Source organism: Dermochelys coriacea, chromosome 1, assembly GCF_009764565.3.
Source record: "Dermochelys coriacea isolate rDerCor1 chromosome 1, rDerCor1.pri.v4, whole genome shotgun sequence".
Classification (NCBI taxonomy): domain Eukaryota; kingdom Metazoa; phylum Chordata; order Testudines; family Dermochelyidae; genus Dermochelys; species Dermochelys coriacea.
The window spans coordinates 329,163,905-329,182,480 of NC_050068.2; the positions used below are offsets into that span (position 1 = coordinate 329,163,905).

Sequence of the window (18,576 nt, forward strand, 5' to 3'; positions counted from 1 at the left end):
CAGAAGGTCAGTCTGATGCTGATTGTAGAGCACACTCTTTGGCTCACGCTCCCCAGTACCGATTCATACAGAGAGACCTGAGCTGTTGGCTCCAGTGCCCTCCTAGGGGTCATCGAGATCAGCTGTTTCTTTGTCTGTGACAGATCAGACTTTTCTGATCACAGTGGAACAACCCTACCCGACATCTGTACTGATAGTGCTGGAGGCTTATGCCGCACTGAGGGACTTATGCCTATCGGTACTGTCATCCCCATGACTTCTGGGTGAAGACTGTCATCTGGCACTGGCAGGTGTTGAGATCGTCTGCACTGGGACTCTCTATTCTGGACCCATTGACTATGAGCCAGGTACCACCTTCTTTGACTTCATCTCTCATTTGGTTCTGCAGGCCTCCTTGGATGCAGTGGACTCTACAGCCAGGGCTATGGTGATGGCTGTTAGAATACACTCTCATCCGATGAAGTGAGCTGTAGCTCACGAAAGCTTATGCTCTAATAAATTTGTTAGTCTCTAAGGTGCCACAAGTATTCCTTTTCTTTTTGCGAATACAGACTAACACGGCTGCTACTCTGAAACTCTTCCTCTTGGTTGTGGTATTCAGGGATTCCTATGGAGATGCAACGGACTACTGAGACCCTTTCCTTTGAAGTATGTAAATTATTTTCATCCAAAACTGATGAGACTTTACACACCGTAAAGGACTTGAGAGTGGTTCTAAAGTCCTTGGGCTTCTATACTCCAGCTACAAAGAGAACAAAATATCGCCCTCATTACCAGACTAGGCAGCAATATTAGCCCTTCTGGCAGGCTGACCAATATATGAGAAAGTAGAGATCACAGAAGGAGAGACCTATACCTTGTACTTCCTCAGGCCCTTCATCTAGGTATCTCCAGGCTTTGAAGCAGTCCTTTTGACTCTTATGTCAAGGAAAATATGCAGTCCAGCTATGATCTCATTGGCCTTTTCCCCCTTTTTAGGACAAGTAATCCCATTTCCTACATGTGTGGCAGTCCATTACTTTGGACAAATGGGTGCTTAGCATGGTGGAATCAGGATATACCCCGCATTTTCTGTCTCACCCCCTTCCCCATCTCTACTCAGTTCCTCTTCAAGGACCCCTCTCATGAGTCTGCACTAAGATGAGAAGTGTAGGCTCTACATTATTTACGAGCTATAGAAGAGGTGCCATCTCTTCATCAAGACAGGTTTTTATTCCTGATACTACCAGTTACCCAGAGCCAGAGCTGGTCTCAGACTGGTGTTCATCCTCGACGGTTGGAACCTGAACAAGTACATCAAGAAGATAAAGTTCCATATGGTGCCCCTTGCTATGATCATCCCTGCCCTAGGTCTGGGGGACTGGTATGCTGTTCTCAACTTACAGGACGCATACTTCCATGTGGAGATCCATCCTGGTCACAGGAAGTTTCTAAGGTTCATGATTGGAAAAGATGGTTATCAATTCACCGTTCTGCTCTTAGGTTTTTCATTTGCACCAAGAGTTTTCACCAAGTACATGGTGGTGGTGGTAGCCTACCTCCGCCAAAGAGGTGTCCACCTTACCTGTGTGACTGGTCGGTTCAGGGTCAATCCAGACATCAGGTGGAGGCTGCTGTCCATCAAACTCTCCATCTGCTCAGCTTCCTGGGCCTGAAAATAAACAAAGAAAAGTCAATGTTATCACCTCTACTAAGAGCAGAGTTCATTGGGGCAGTCCTGCATTCAACCTCTGACAGAACCTTTCTGCCTCTTTACAAGTTCCACAGTGTACAAGATCTGTGAGTGTCCCTCAAAGATCACCCACAAACCACTGTGAGGAATTGTCTGAGGCACTTAGGTCACACATGGCTGCACGTGAGCCCTCATGCCAGGCTGCACCTCATAGTACTGCATCTGCAGATGAGGCTGAAATCAGTATGTCATCCTCATATTTACCATCTGAACAAGTTTGTGTGTATCCTAGATGGAGTGTTATCATCTCTGAGCTGGCAGATGAGTCATAGATTTATAGAGTCCAAGGCCAGAAGAGACCATTGTGATCATCTAGTCTGACCTCCTGTATAACAGGGGCCATAGAACTTCCTCAAAATAATTCTTAAGGCATATGTTAGGCAAACATCCATTCTTGATTTAAAAATTGTCAGTGATGGAGTCCACTACAACCCTTGGTAAATTGTTCCGATTGTTTACTCTCACCATTAAAAAGTTACACCTTATTTCCAGTCTGAATTTGTCTTTCAAATGGTGTGTCTGATTTTTCACCTGAATCAGTCTATATACTTACCGATTTTCCTTCTGAAGCTGCATGGTGACGTGTATGAGCAAGGGCTCGATACCCTAGCTTTGGCTTTTTACTTGCACAGAAAACATTTGGGTTTCTTTTTGTTTCATTTGCAGAGTGTATGAGAGGAGAGTCAATTATAACACAGAGGGTATGTCTGCCCTAAAAGTGCTACAGTGGCACAGCTGCGGCACTGCAGCTATGCCACTGTAGTGTAGACACTCACTACAGTGATATAAGGGGTTTTTCTGTTGCTGTAGTAAATTCACCCCCTCGAGAGGGGGTAGGTAGATCAACATAATTATTCTTCTGTCAACCCAGCACTGTCTACACCAGGGATTTGGTTTAACAACTCATTTTCACACACCTGAGCAATGTAGCTAGGTTGCCCTAAGTTTTAAGTATAGACCAGGGCAGAGACTCTCAAAATGGATCTCCAGCTGCATCGCTATGAGTTATGCTGATAAAACCTCTAGAAAAGCTGATAGTGCACTTGACCAGAGCACTTTCAGCCTACATAGTGTTTGTGGCACATGTTCCTATTGTGGACATATGCGGGGCAGTGACATGGTCTTCAGTTCATACATTTGCCAGATATTATACACTGACTGCTGAACCAAGGGAGGATGCAAATGCAGGAAAAGCAGTATTACAGTTGCACTTCTGGTGAACTCCGAGCCCACTGCCTGGGGTAATAGCTTAGACATATGCAAGCACTTGAAGAAGAAAAATGGTTACTCATCTTACAACTATTGTTCTTTGAGATGTATTGCATATGTCCACTACATGACCCTATGCATCATAGTCTATCATTGCCTTAGAATCATAGAATATTAGGGTTGGAAGGGACCTTAGGAGGTCATCTAGTCCAACCCTCTGCTCAAAGCAGGACCAATCCCCAATTTTTGCCCCAGATCCCTAAATGGCCCCCTCAAGGATTGAGCTCACAACCCTGGGTTTTGCAGGCCAATGCTCAAACCACTGAGCTATCCCTCCCCTTCTGAGGCAAAGGAGCTGAAGGAGGGTCAGGGCAGCTTTGCCCTTTAAGGCCTTGTTTGAAGCATGAAGAGTAGGTGGGCAGGGCCACTCCTACAGGTACCGCTAGGGAAAACTCGTTGGCACTGGTGCACAGGCCGTGCGCACACCCCAACATACATACAGGACCATACATAACACATTGTAAAGAAGAACAGTTATGGAAAGGTGCATAACTGTTTTTTTCTATTTCCAGAAGTGCTGAACACCTACAATTCCTATTGAAGTCAATGAGCGTTGCAGTTACTCAGTAACTTGGAAAGTCAGGCCCAGTTTTTGTTTTGTTTTTTTCAAGAAATTTTTGTTACAACAGACACTGTGCTGTCTCAACTAGACATCAAGAATAAATGTGCTTCTCAAGTTGTGCTTGGTCCAACCATAACTTATTGGGTTTGGTGCTGGTATTATTGAGAGACGGTCTCTGCCCTGTGATGTACAGGAGGGCAGACTAGCTAATCATTACAGTCCCTGTTGACCTTAATATTCATAAATTTGTGATTAATGCTAGTTTTCCAATTTTCTGCCCAGAGTAAACTATTGCAGATGAAGTTTAAATCTATTAAAAACGGAGCTAAGAATAGAAAAGGTGACACAACCTTTACTTTAAAAAAAAGTTATAAACAACCACTCTGTAATAACTGACTGAGTCCTGTATGTGTTGTTTAATCATTATTTTTTATTTAGATAATGTATGAAAGAGGCAGTAATTTAGTAACAGTTCAGATTTAGGCTCTATTAATAGGATTATTTTTTGGCATGATATGCAGATAGTTATACTACAACCATCTAAACAGGTTCATTATTAGCAGAGATTCTGTAATGCAGCAATTACCATGAAAATTGTACAATGTAAGTTAATTGTATAAATTTTCTATAATAATTTAAGGCAAAAAATTTAACTTTCCCTCGGTATTCTAGAGAAAGAAAACATCAAGAGCAGGAAAGGAATTACTTTTATTTAGTAATTTATCATCACATACTTGACATGCTTGTAAGTCTGGTTTCGACTAGAAGAAAACTACTCTGACACTTGTTTATACCTACATAAAAGAATAGATGTTTTTTGTGACATCAAGCTAATCACACAATGGCCAAACATTTCAAACTTCATTGCCTATTGTTAGGCACCTGAATCGATGTTTAGGGATTACATGTGGCCTGACTTTTAGAATTGCTGAGCCCCTGCAATTTCCATTGACTTCAGCATCTCTGAAAAGTCATGTCACTATTTAAATAAGGAATTTGGTATCTGACTTCAGTTGGAAAATTTTGGTCTAAGCGGCTTGTTCAGAGTCACACGGGCAGTGTGTGTGATTTTGATGGGGGTACTCTTAGGAGTGAGGATTTGCAAGATCAAGCTCTAGAACTTTAACAGTAATGCTTTGTGCAACAGTAGAAATTCTGGACTAATCAGAACATATTTTGACTTATTTTAAAGCACACCAGAAAACGTAGGAAAGCAAAATTCTAAATGAGAGATCCTATTTATACAAAGGCAAACCAATATACATTATAGCTGTTGACCTTTAAGGGTATAAAGAGATATGTGGATCAAAGTCTCAGCACAAGTTGAAAATAAAGTGGCACATGGTTATTATTAGTGAGAAACAGTAAACTCTTATCAGCCTGTATTTGAAGGATTTGAGGGCATAGACTTCCAGTGTGTGGGCATACATATTAAAAAGTTGTCCTTTGGTATTGCCTGCGAAGTGAAGACCCTCTCTAGATAATCAGAGTAAATGGTCACTTTCTATTCTGCCAGAAGCCTGTACAAAACAATAATAAGAAACTGTGTTCAATAGATGCTTGTCCATCCCAATAATAAAGTAAATGAAACACTCTTTTAAAACCTTCTGAAATAAATTGGTTAAAAAAATAAATCTAGGTCACAGTGATAGATTGGAACAGAATAAGAAGGTTTTAAAGATGAATTCTAAGGGAGCTAACTAATGTATGCTGTGCCAAAGACTTGGGGACACATTCTGCCCCTTCTCTGTGGCCATTGGGGTTCCCAGACACAATGGAACTGATATGATTTCACTGTGTAAGAAGACAGATAGAATTTTGAGAGCCCAGGTAGTGGGTGCACATGCTCTGCATGCTGCCTAGCACTACTTTGCAGCAGATTCTTGCTTGGACTTGCAGAGTGGAGTTTGGGGGAAGGGAAAACTGGGGGATCCACCAGTACAAATGCATAGACTGTTTCCCCTTGTAGAATAGAAGTGCAGGAAGAATGGGCTTATGCAGCTCTCTTAAGGAGCTCCCTAGTATTGATTAGGAGGTGAAAGTATATGTTGTTCTCTTCACCCTCCTACCTGATACAATCAACATAGCTTTAGTTCTACTGAGGTTTAATCTCAGCCAGTTTCATGTTAGGTATTTTTAGTAAGGTGCTCTGAAACCACATATCCCCTTCAGAGTTATGAATGAGATAAGCGTGTTGGATAGTGGGCACCATTAAAAGATAAGCAGATACTAAGCAGCAACTTCAATGTAGAACAGCATTTCTTTCAAATGCATATGGCAGCAAGGCACTGTCATTGAACTGTGATAAATATCGACAGTGGATGAGTAGATACTGTCATTGTGACAATGATAGTTTAGATCATATTTTCCACAAATCTCCGGGGCCATGATATAGAGAATGAGGAGATTCAGAGCCAGGAGAGAATCCTGGGGAGCACAGCACCATATATGATTCCAGACTATACCAATGAAGATTCACCAAGTGATACTAACAGACCATTCTAGTCATGTATGAGTGGAGCCGGTTCATCACATTCCCAATTATTCCAAGTTGCTCACCAGGTGATATTATAGAATCAAATCATCCACAAAATCAAAATCTACCAATGGATGTAAAAATGCCAATGAGTATAGGCTCCTTTATACACTGTGGTAAGAATAACTGTGACTCACAATGTCTTCTTGAACCACTTCAGGTGGATTAGACTTGCTGCATTGCTACTTTAGTGGAACTTGGCTGTATAGTCTTGTTTCTTATAAACTGAAGGCATAATAGTCTTGCTATGTAACTATGAGATTTAGTGTCTCTCAAAATTCTTTCCCCCTTAATAGCCTGCCCTCCTTGTTTTGCCAACCATATTATTAATGAAGTGCCTAGCACAGTGGGGCTTCATTCCTCGTCAATCCCTAGGCTCTGTTGTAGTGAAAATAATAATAGAGAGTAGTTCTTACACAATGGACTCTGATGTGTTCATCAGATTTCAGATCCAGAGCATCTTGGGTGATCTCTTCTAGATTAATGGGTACTTGTAACATTTTAGAAGGGATTATAAAGTTTTCAGATGTAAAAAAAAAACAATAAGGAATAGTACCTGAGACTTTGGTGTTTATTTTGTAAATGGGTGGTTTATATACTAGGACCCAATATTACTGTAGCTGTAGTTAGATATGAAGTAATGCCAATTTTAGTTATAAATCTTTAATGAACATTAGTAATTCACTACTGGGTAAAGTATATTAATATTGTTTCTAAATGACAATATAGTACTGAAAAAAAGGTCAATCCACAAGTCTGAACCTACCACTAAATGGCTGGGCTCTGATTCAAGATAGCATTTAAGCACATGCTTAAAGCCATCCCTTTTCAGGAGAATACTTAACATATCCTTAACTTTAAGCACAAGCTTACGTCCACTTGGGCCTTAAGCACATGCTTATGTGCAGACCTGAAAAGGGATGCTTTGGTGAGCAAAAATGAGAAACCTGTTTGTGACTCCCTTGAAAGTAATGATTGACCCTCAAAGATAGATATATCCACTGGGGAAAAATTCAATTTCTTTACATAACATAAGAATGGCCATACTGGGTAAGACCAATAGTCCATCTAGCCCAGTATCCTGTCTTTTTACAGGTTTCAGAGTAGCAGCCGTGTTAGTCTGTATTCGCAAAAAGAAAAGGAGTACTTGTGGCACCTTAGAGACTAACAAATTTATTTCATCAGATCCGATGAAGTGAGCTGTAGCTCACGAAAGCTTATGCTCTAATAAATTTGTTAGTCTCTAAGGTGCCACAAGTACTCCTTTTCTTTTTGTCTTTTTACAGTGGCCAATGCTTCAGAGAGAATGAACAGAACAGGTAGTCATCAAGTGATTCATCCCCCGTCACCCATTCCCAGCTTCTGGCAAACAGAGGCGAGGGACACTTCAGAGCATGGGTTTGTATCCCTGCCCATCCTGGCTAATAGCCACAGATGGACCTATCCTTTATGAACTTATCCAGTTCTTTTTTGAACCCTGTTATAGTCTTGGCCTTCACAACATCCTCTGGCAAAGAGTTCCACAGGTTGACTGTGCGTTGTGTGAAGAAATACTTCCTTTTGTTTGTTTTAAATCTTCTTTATTTTCAGCCGGGGTCAGGATGAGGGATCTTATATTTTTCATTACTATTTTTAGGTGTGGCAGGATTCGATTTAAATAGTTACTCAGTAAATGTTGATTTCACCTGACACACTGAAATCAACAAAAAAATACATCGGTAACAGTGGGCAAGCCCAGCCCGGCCTGCACCTTGTGCTTGCAGGGATCCAGTGTCACTGGCTCCGTGGCAGTGTACGGAGCCCTCTGCAGCCTCACTCACTCACTCACCACTTGGGAGTGCAGGGGCTGCATCCAGGTAGGAACTGTTCAGCAGCAGGGCAGCCAGGCCTAGTCCTCCTCTTTGCGGTTCTGGCTAGAAGTGTCTGCTGTACCCTGCCAGCACCACATCCTTTACTGCATCTTGTACCTGAAGGCATCCAGCAGTCCCGTTGTGAAACTCTGAAAATTTATTTTAAACAATAAAAATTAGAAAAAAAGATTACAAATAATAATCAATATTAATTGTCGAATTTACCGCACACAAAAAGAATTCTGCCAAGCCTATTTTTTTCAGTGGTCTAGGTTTCCAGACTTGGCAAAATCTACACTTCTATCATCAGCACAATAGTATCCACATCTGGATCCCAGACTATTTTTACACAGTCTTATTTTTCTTTATCATGTTTTCTTCTTGTGCAGCATGGCTGTTCTGAAAGATAGCAGATAATTTGCTGGTCAAAATGTTCACACACCACTCATATAGAAGAAAATGAAAAATTTGTTTTCTGGAGGCTCACTTTGTACTTTGTTTTGGTTTTACAACTGTAAAGCACACAGGTCCCCTGACATTTGGCATCAGTATACATTTTTAAAACCAAAAACTCTCATTCTCCTTAGGGCTTGAAAATGATGGTCAGTTTGTGCTGGTCCTTGCCCCCAGTGCACAAGGAAAAGAAAATTCAAATTATCTTCTCTTCCCAACATTGTGACTTGCCATAGTTGCACTCCTGAAAACAGGAACTGCTCCCTGCAGGCACAATGTCCCCTGGAGCTCCTGCTAGGGTAGTCTGACTGTATACTACCTCTGGCTTGTGCTTAACAGGAACCATTTAGCCCTTGATTTGAGGCATAATTTAAATGTAAAATAATTGAATATAAAGCTTGGTTGAAGAACTGCAACTAATATTTGTTTTTTGCCAACATAGATAATGTAGATTTGTTTGTGAAAAGCTCTTGTTTCAGTCCAAAATTTTGAAGCAAATCGGTGAAGTGGTTCACTTTATGAAAATGCTAATTTGTTTACTAGAAGTGAAAACATACCATGCATCTCTGCTTTCTCTACTTCCTTTTCTTACTTATATGAAAAAGTTCATTGTCGTCATTTTTTCAACAAACAATTTTTTAAAAGACCACACAGCAATTTTTATCTAACTTGGCTGGAGTGAAGAGATCTGCAGAAAAGCCATACATTTGTTGATTTCCAAACATGAGTGGATACAGATAGGAAATCCACATCAGATGACAGTTCTCCCTAATGAACTCAGAAGTATTAATTTAATTTAATTAATTTAAGGAGCTGGTATGTAAATTATTTCTAGCTCTAAAGAAAAGAGTACAAATCAACATGATGTTTACTTTTGGACCATGTGAGGATGGCTACATAAAGGGATCATTTTCTGGAGGATAGAACAGAGGAAGGAGACCTCACTCTATCTTGAACTCTTGATATGACTTCAGGCAGCTCACTAATTCAACATCTCTGGGCTTCACTTTCCTCTGTAGAACTGAGATAATATTTCACAGAGGTATTGTTTGGGTAAGTTAGTTAATGTCTTTAAAAGGTGTAATCCTCAGCTGTAAGTTTAGGACATTATTATCATCTATCTTAACAAAATGTTATTTCACAGATGTGTTATAATATAAAGTTGAAATTTATTTGGCATGTTTTCAGAGCTTGGCAGCCCTGGCCCACACTAGAAGAATGAAGGAACTTTCTGTATCTGAATGTAGGAAGATTACTGATATGGGAATTCAGGTAAGATCAACCAGACCCTTGTATAGATGTCCTCCGAGAAGTCCCTCTGCTTTCTCAAATTAACAATGTCAAAAACTGAGCTTATTTTGCTTTAAAACCCTCTCAATCACTGTCCATCACCCAATCCTGCAGCCTTGGTGATATCACTGATTTTTCTCTTTCCTTTTCCCAGCATATTATGGCCCTCAGTGAATTTTAAATTTTCTCCCTCTATATTATCTCTAAAATATTCACCTTCCTAAATATCAATTATTCTAACCTTCTTCTTTCTAGCCTCCCCACTCTCCTCTTCTGTCAATCCAAAATATGGCAGCTAAATATCTTCCTGTAATATTGCATTAACTGTGACTCTCCTCCACTCATGGAGTGCCTTCACTGGCTTTTATGTATCAGTCTTAAATTCATAAGCCTCACTTTCAAAAAATCTTCACAACTCTACTCCTGCTTATAGCTTGTCTCTATTTCCACCTATTCTCCATCTCAATCCTACCTTAGTGAGTTTCATCATAAACATTTTTATGTCATAAATGTTTTCTTTTCTAAAACGATTGGTTTATTCTGCACTTTTGAAGTTTTAATGTTGGGCTGTATACAACATAAAGATGCTGTTTGGTTACAGTTGTGACCACGAGATGTGTTCTTTAAGATATTGCTTTATATGTTTCTATGTAGTGGTAGTCTAGAAAGAAAACATATCCAATATCTTTGTTTAGAAGGTGTCCTCAGTTAACAACCAATCTAACCGCAGCTGTATCTTTACAATGCAATAAGAAAGGGAAAGTAATTACATGGTATAGAAACAACCTTTGTTTTGAAGCCACCCTCAGTTTGAAGTTACTAAAGAGGGAACTATTTGCATTCATTGGAAACTCTGACCTCTAAATAAAGTTATACAGTAATTAAACATTTTTACTTCATAGTGACTAGCAGTTGTCATAAAAATAATAATACTAATACTTTATTTCAGCTCAGTATTTCACTGGAACAGCACATTTGATGAATTGTTTTAAGTTTCGGATTTACTGACACATGCAGTATCTGTTTTTAATTATTATCAGTGATGTTATTTCCCAACTAAAGATTTGTCACATTGATAGTATGACTGTTAAGGTTACTTGCATATTGAAATTTTGATTCATCATGTTGTTTCTGTCTTTATTGTTTTAATTTTCATTGATATAGCATCGTAGATAGTCATGGTGCTTCTGGAAACAATACACAACTAAGGCCTCAACTTTATACATGTGTATACACTTTTATGCATTCACAAGTTGTGCATGAAGAGCGCCTAAAGTATGATTATAAATAGAGGATAACTTGCGCAAGCAAATGTCTTTATACATGCTCAGGTGTGATTTACATGTGCACACTGAGCATTTTGCACTTGCAAAAGTGCATCACACTTTTCCACAAAGACCTTTAAACGTTTCCACCTAAGTCCCTGCCTGTAGACTCTAACACTCTAATTCTGCAAAATACTTAATTACATGAGTAAATGTTATTTACTTCAAGAACATACTTATGTGCTTTTCTGAGTAGGATAGGATTATTGTTCTGAAGGTTAATCATGTGCTGAATTGGGCCCTAAATTAAGACAAGAGAAACAGGAGGAAATGACAAATTCTGAGAGAACAATGGCAAAGACAATAAGATTATGGAGTTGCTGTATTGATTTCATAGAATATCAGGGTTGGAAGGGACCTCAGGAGGTCATCTAGTCTCAAAGCAGGACCAATCCCCAATTTTTTCCTCAGATCCCTAAATGGACCCCTCAAGGATTGAATCACAACCCTGGGTTTAGCAGGCCAATGCTCAAACCACTGAGTTATCCCTCCTCCCTGTATTGATATATTTATTTATATAACAATCTAAAGATGATAAGCTTCCTTGAAGAAATGATTTTGAGACGGGATTTAAAGAAGGATGGAGGGAAGTGTGGCAGACAAGTCAGACAGGCATAAAAGAAGCTATCTAGTAGGACTGGTTGAAAAATCAAGTTTTATCTGTGTGAAAAATTGCCAATGATTTCATTTGAAAATTTTCACAGAAAATTTCGGTTTTCCTATAAAAAAAATCGAAATGAAATAAAAATGTATTTCAATTTGAATTGAAAATTTTGTTTTGTTTAAAAAAATGTATTGAAAAATCAAATGTCATAGAAATCAAACATTTTCTGAAAGATTTCAGTTTCAATGACACTGCATTTTCTGCAAAAAGTAATTGGAATCCATTTTTTTTTGACCAGTGGTAGTATTGATGTGAGTGTGGGAGAAGGAAATAGAGAGGTTAGTTAGATGAACATCAAGCAAAGAGGGAGTCTGGGGAGGTGAAAGGTGACAAGGCCAGAAAGGTAGGAAGAAGCTTGTTTGTGGAAGGTCTTGAAGCACCTTGAATTTGATGAAAGAGACAATAGAGAGAAAGTGTCAGGATTTGCAACAGAAATTGGGCCATTGGGTATGCAGATGAGGTGAGTGTCAGGATTGAGATGCTTGGAAATAGAGATCTTCTGAAATTGACCTTAATTTTTCTTAAGACAAACTCCCATGCTCACCTCTATCCCAAATTTAATTAACGAGCAAACATCTGTATTGGAAAGAAAATGGCTAGTGTTTTATTCATTTATCATAAAGAAGGTGATGTGATTACTATAATATTTGATTTGCTGACACTATAAAGATGTCATGTTATTTACCTTCTCCACATTTTCTAAAAATCAGTATGGAGACATACATTTCCTGCTTTCCATATCAATGACATAAATCAACACTAATCAGGAATTTAAGATTAACCTTGCCAGTGGGCAATGAGATGGGATTTATATCTTACTTCAAATGAGAACAACAGTTGGAGTAGGATATAAACAGCAGCTGCAGTTTATACTTTAAACTGCACCTGATAAACACTCCTGACTACATGTGACAGAGAAATGCTGAGATCTCCTATTCACTGGCCATCATACTTATGCCATAAGCAGCGGGGGACCCCATGGCTGCAGGTGTTGGCATTGCCATTGTGTAACTCAGTCTTTGACTCCCACAGCTTTTTCCATTATAGGACTCCACATCCATAACTTTAAAGCCATATATTATAGGAATGAGTCAGTCCCTACTACACCCCAAGAGATGCATCTGGATTTAATTTTTTTTACTCTGCATACACACGAAGATCTACAGACAAGCCACTGGCAGAACTGATGCCTTAGAGAACAATTCGGATGGGACTTTCTTGTATGTTCCATGTAATTGAAACATAAACAATGTCAGAACAGAAATATCTCTTCTAATATATGAAAGTATATAGCCATCTGGGTTTTTATATAAGGATCAAGAGGACTGTCATATGATGTTTAGACGCAAAGCTTGTCTTCAGTGCAAAGTATTCAGTTTCTCGTCCCTATAAAGTCAGCTCCCTAAAATTGAACATGGCTCACAAGATGAATCAGCTTCTTGTCTCAATACAAAAACTTTCTCACTACCTCCGCAGTTATGCCAAGAGAAACTCCCCTGTAGGTCAGCTGCCAGTAGGGAGCTCCTGGGTACAAAGCAACTACAGGAGCAATGTTGCCAAGAAACCTGGAGGGGTAAGAAAAAAGGAATGATTGTGAAGTGGACAGGCTAGAAATTATTGCAGAGATTGAAATTTCCTGTCCCCTTTAGAGGATTTTCCTATCTAGGGAATGATCTAGATCTATCATATTATGAAATACTTGTAGCAGTGGTGAGCTGAACCCGGATCACACCAGTTCACTAGAACCGGTTGTTAAATTTAGGTTTCAGAGTAGCAGCCGTGTTAGTCTGTATTCGCAAAAAGAAAAGGAGTACTTGTGGCACCTTAGAGACTAACAAATTTATTTGAGCATAAGCTTTCGTGATGCTCAAATAAATTTGTTAGTCTCTAAGGTGCCACAAGTACTCCTTTTCTTTTTTTAAAATTTAGATCCCTTTTAGAACCGGTTGTCCTGAAAGGGAGAACTGGTTCTAAAAGAGCTTCTAAATTTAACCACCGGCCAAAAGTGATGCCTTAGGCATCGACTCCCTGGGTGCTCCGGGGCTGGAGCACCCATGGGGAAAATTTGGTGGGTGCAGAGCACCCATTGGCAGCTCCCTGCCCCGCGCCCAGCCCCAGCTCACCTCCGCTCCGCCTCCTCACTTGAACGCGCCGCCCCGCTCTGCTTCTCCGCCCTGCCCCTGGTTTCCCACGAATCAGCTGTTCGTGCAGGAAGCCGGGGGGCTGAGAAGCTCCCCACCTCAACCTGGCAGGTCCCTCTGGCTCTTAGGGGTGGGTGGGCACCCACTATAGTGGCCCACGAGACCCTCCTACCCGGTTCTGGGGGCAGTCAGGGGACAAGGGAGGGGAGTAGATGGGGGCAGGGGTCCCGGGGCGGCATCAAGGAACGCGGAGGGGGGTTGGATGGGGCAGGAGTCCCGGGGGGGCGGGGGTGAGCCACAACCCCCTCGTGGGGTGAGGAGGGAATTGGTCATTAAGATTTTGGCAGCTCATCACTGACTTGTAGACAGTTATTCTATTTCTCCCTTCCTACCCATTTCTTAGTGCTAAACTATATATATAGTACTTTTCCACCTAAGACCGTTCCTCTTCTCTGAATTCCCTCCAATGTGCTGACTAGAGCTGGGAAAATGTTTTCAGAATAATAATTTATTTGCTAAAAGCTGCAGTTTTGGGTTATGTGGTGTTGTGGGGTGGCTTTCTCTCAGTATTTCCTGTTGAAGCTGTTCCATTTTGTATAAATAATTAAATATTCATTTGACACAGGGACTGGCACCCCCACCTTGGCAAGTGTCTTACCCCCATGTTAGAGTGCTCTCCATGGTGCAGTGAATATTTAATTATTTATACAAAGAGGAACAGCTTCAAGAGGTGAGACTGAGAAAGATCCACCAAGGATACCCTATAGCCAGGCACTCATTTGCAGTGTGGGAGACCTCTGTTCAAACTCCTGCTCCAAATTAGGCAGAGTGAGGACTCTTTCCATATGCCGTGAAAGTGCTCTACCACAGGGGCATAAGGGGGGGGCGCTACCACCTCCCCGTCCGGTGGTTTTTGTGAATGGCATTCCACATTTCCTTTTATTTTAATAAAAAAGCATCTAAAATCCCCCACTCAAAACAAAATATTTATTTTTACTCAAATCATTTTTTCTTTCACTAAGAAAACCAACAAGTTTTCATTTCAGATTGATGTGAAGCAAATTTTTTTTCAGTTCAGCAAGCAAACTGAAAAATTAATGATTCGTACAGCTCTAGTATTAACACGTTGTTTGCACTGAAGTGCCCAGAATAAATTCAGTCAAGTTGCAATCCAACCAGTGCTATTTAAAATGGGACTGTCCCCTTCCTTGTTTGTGGCATGTTAACTCTGTGTATACAGCCCAAAACTGCATTTTTTGGTCACAACATCACCTTTCAAGCTCACATCTAATTTGCTTTAATCATTATCAGTTATTTTTGTCCTGTCACTGAACATGAAATTCAATGGGAATTGCATGCTGGCAAGGTTGCTTTGCCTTTTATGTTGACTTGGAGGCCTTGTACAGATTATCTCCCAAAAAGATTCAATCTATTAAAATAAAATGTAATTTACACAAAGGGTACAGCATAACAAAATATTCAGATGTTCTATTACATGCCATTTTTCATGTTATATGCAATTATTCGTTTCATTAAAGAAAATAATTCTTGGCAGCACTAAGTTCCCCAGCACTCTGAACGGGTTATAAAAATACTTTGTCGTATGATTTTTCAGGACTTAAGCTGATAACTTGTAAAAAGCTATGTTTGAGCTAATGGTGGTATTCACAATTAGTGGGGAGTTTTAATGGTAGGAGCAGCTTCAGTACCTAATTTTTTATGGATATTTTAAATCTGTACACATGACAGACTGTAGCAGCTTGACAATTTCAGTAAAAATGATATAAGCATATCACATAATCACTGAAATCCGGGCTGCAGCCTGTACTACATACCCTCGCTAGGAATGTAATAATGACTTAATCACATGTGGGGATCCAATGCTGAAGATAATTAGGCTTCTCTTACATGAGGAGAAAAAAATTTAGTCACTGGGGGTTTAGAAGTTTTCTGCACTGCAGTTAACACCCTGCAAAACTGGCATTAAAATATGAAAGCCATACTAGCTAACGTTTATAATTTCTGTATTTCCACTCTTAAAGTAAAACAAAAGTGTCTTAAAGTAAAACATTCACAACCAGATATATACTGTACTTAAAAACAGTAGTTGCTGACCTATCATAACCGTACTGATCCAAAAAGCAAACTGCACAGATGGTAAGATTTAAAAACTGGTTAATGAAATAAAGTTGAAATTATAAAGTGTGTGCAGGTCTGGCTGTATATATATCCCCACACACATGCAGTTCACATTTACATACATTGGTCATCGAAAAGTCAGCATTTACCAGCAAGTACCACATCAAAGCAACTGAGATACCACAGTGAATTCATATTTTAAGTTAAACGGAATACTGCTATGTCTCAGATACAATAATCAGGTAATCATTGGTAAATACTCTTTTTTAGGGTGACAGCTGTATATGTGATATATTTTATTACTGATAGTATGTACCACATATATGGGAGGTGATATCTCTGTGATTAATTGCATTCATCCTGCACCTTTACCTGCCACTCTTTTCACTAATCCCTCTACCTCAGGACTATTTCTAATATTAGAAACCTTTGAGCAGCTTCAAGAAGCCACCATTTTTTAACTCAGTCTGCCACATAAATGTTTTCTTCTTTCCCTCACAGAGGTAGATTTGGCACTCTATCCCATGCTAAATTACCCTTGCCATAGGCCCATGCTGAACAGTCCTGGAAGGCTGGACCAGTGACAAGTTTAAGGTTTGATGTCTTATCACCCTTCAAGGCTACAAATCATTGTAAAGGGCAGATTCCCAATAGGGCCAAGCACTTTCTTCTAGCCATGAAAGATTCATAGACACTTGACTGGAAATGAAAATGATGATATTTTGATTTATAAAATATTATTTTAGGTCATTTACATTTGTATTGTGGGCCCTGCAGAGAGGACACTAGCTCCACAATGAGCTATCCCAAAAAGGAGTTGGGCTGGGGGCTTGAAGGGTGGAGAAAAGCTGGCAACGTCCAGTTGGTTGCCTGCACTGATAGTGGTGCTGGGATATCCCCCATCTCCCCTTTCTCCCCTTAGAGAGAGAGAGGTTCTGAAATAAACAGCTTTAACCTCTGAAAAAGATTCAAGCCAAAGGATTTCTGAAGATGCAGAGGGGGAAGGAGGAAAGTGTCATTTTATGGTTCTGAATTGGTTTGTATGTTTATAGCAGCTTCATTGCAAAGACTCAAACATGCCACAGTATGTAGATCTATCTTACCTTGTTTCATGCAAAGTAAGGTTTTATGTAAATTGGGTGGCTGTGAAGCACAGTCTATTTTAAATTAATTATTTAACCTGCAGCTTGTTAGACATTCTGGTTCACGTTCTTGGCCATCGTAGATGCAAAGGTTAAATGTAAGGTGTAGTATACACTACGTTAAATTAGTCAGTTCTTTATTTGGTCTCTTCAGGCCCCATTTTCAAAGAAGGGTGCAACACATGTACCTGCAAAAATGTCCAGATACTGCAAGAACCTGTGAGCAAATTAGACTGTATTATTAGTAATAATAATACTTTGTACTTTTATACCACATTCCATCTGGGAGTCTCCAAAGTACTTTGCAAAGCACTGTACCCAATGACTGGAATGTAACGCCAATATTTAAAAAGGGTTTTAGAGGTGATCCCGGCAATTATAGACCGGTAAGTCTAATGTCAGTACCGGGCAAATTAGTTGAAACAATAGTAAAGAATAAAATTGTCAGACACATAGAAGAACATGAATTGTTGGACAAAAGTCAACATAGTTTCTGTAAAGGGAAATCATGTCTTACTAATCTATTAGAGTTCTTTGAAGGGGTCAGCAAACATGTGGACAAGGGGGATCCAGTGGACATAGTGTACTTGGATTTCCAGAAAGCCTTTGACAAGGTCCCTCACCAAAGGCTCTTACGTAAATTAAGTTGTCATGGGATAAGAGGGAAGATCCTTTCATGGATTGAGAACTGGTTCAAAGACAGGGAACAAAGGGTAGGAATAAATGGTAAATTTTCAGAATGGAGAGGGGTAACTAGTGGTGTTCCCCAAGGGTCAATCCTAGGACCAATCATATTCAACTTATTCATAAATGATGTGGAGAAAGGGGTAAACAGTGAGGTGGCAAAGTTTGCAGATGATACTAAACTGCTCAAGATAGTTAAGACCAAAACAGACTGTGAAGAACTTCAAAAAGATCTCACAAAACTAAGTGATTGGGCAACAAAATGGCAAATGAAATTTAATGTGGATAAATGAAAAGTAATTCACATTGGAAATAATAACCCCATGTATACATAAAATATGATGAGGGCTAATTTAGCTACAACTAATCAGGAAAAAGATCTTGGAGTCATCATGGATAGTTCTCTGAAGACGTCCATGCAGTGTGCAGCAGCAGTCAAAAAAGCAAACAGGATGTTAGGAATCATTAAAAAAGGGATAAAGAACAAGATGGAGAATATCTTATTACCCTTATATAAATCCATGGTATGCCCACATCTTGAATACTGCATACAGATGTGGTCTCCTCATATCAAAAAAGATATACTGGCATTAGAAAAGGTTCAGAAAAGGGCAACTAAAATGATTAGGAGTTTGAAATGGGTCCCATATGAAGAAAGATTAAAGAGGCTAGGACTTTTCAGCTTGGAAAAGAGGAGACTAAGGGGGTATATGATAGAGGTATATAAAATCATGAGTGGCGTGGAGAAAGTGAATAAGAAAATGTTAGGAATGCATCCGATGAAGTGAG

At 39.7% G+C, this 18,576-nt stretch overlaps 1 protein-coding gene across 5 annotated transcripts in view; it reads left to right on the forward strand.

The window, feature by feature from the left end:
- FBXL13 (F-box and leucine rich repeat protein 13) overlaps nucleotides 1-18,576 on the forward strand; it is a 156,093-nt gene that overhangs the window by 126,542 nt on the left and 10,975 nt on the right. For all 5 annotated transcript variants that reach the window (XM_038394324.2, XM_038394385.2, XM_043497476.1 and 2 more), the window contains one exon: nucleotides 9,591-9,674. In XM_038394324.2, coding sequence (XP_038250252.1) covers nucleotides 9,591-9,674 — 84 coding nt within the window. The remainder of the gene's footprint in view (nucleotides 1-9,590; nucleotides 9,675-18,576) is intronic.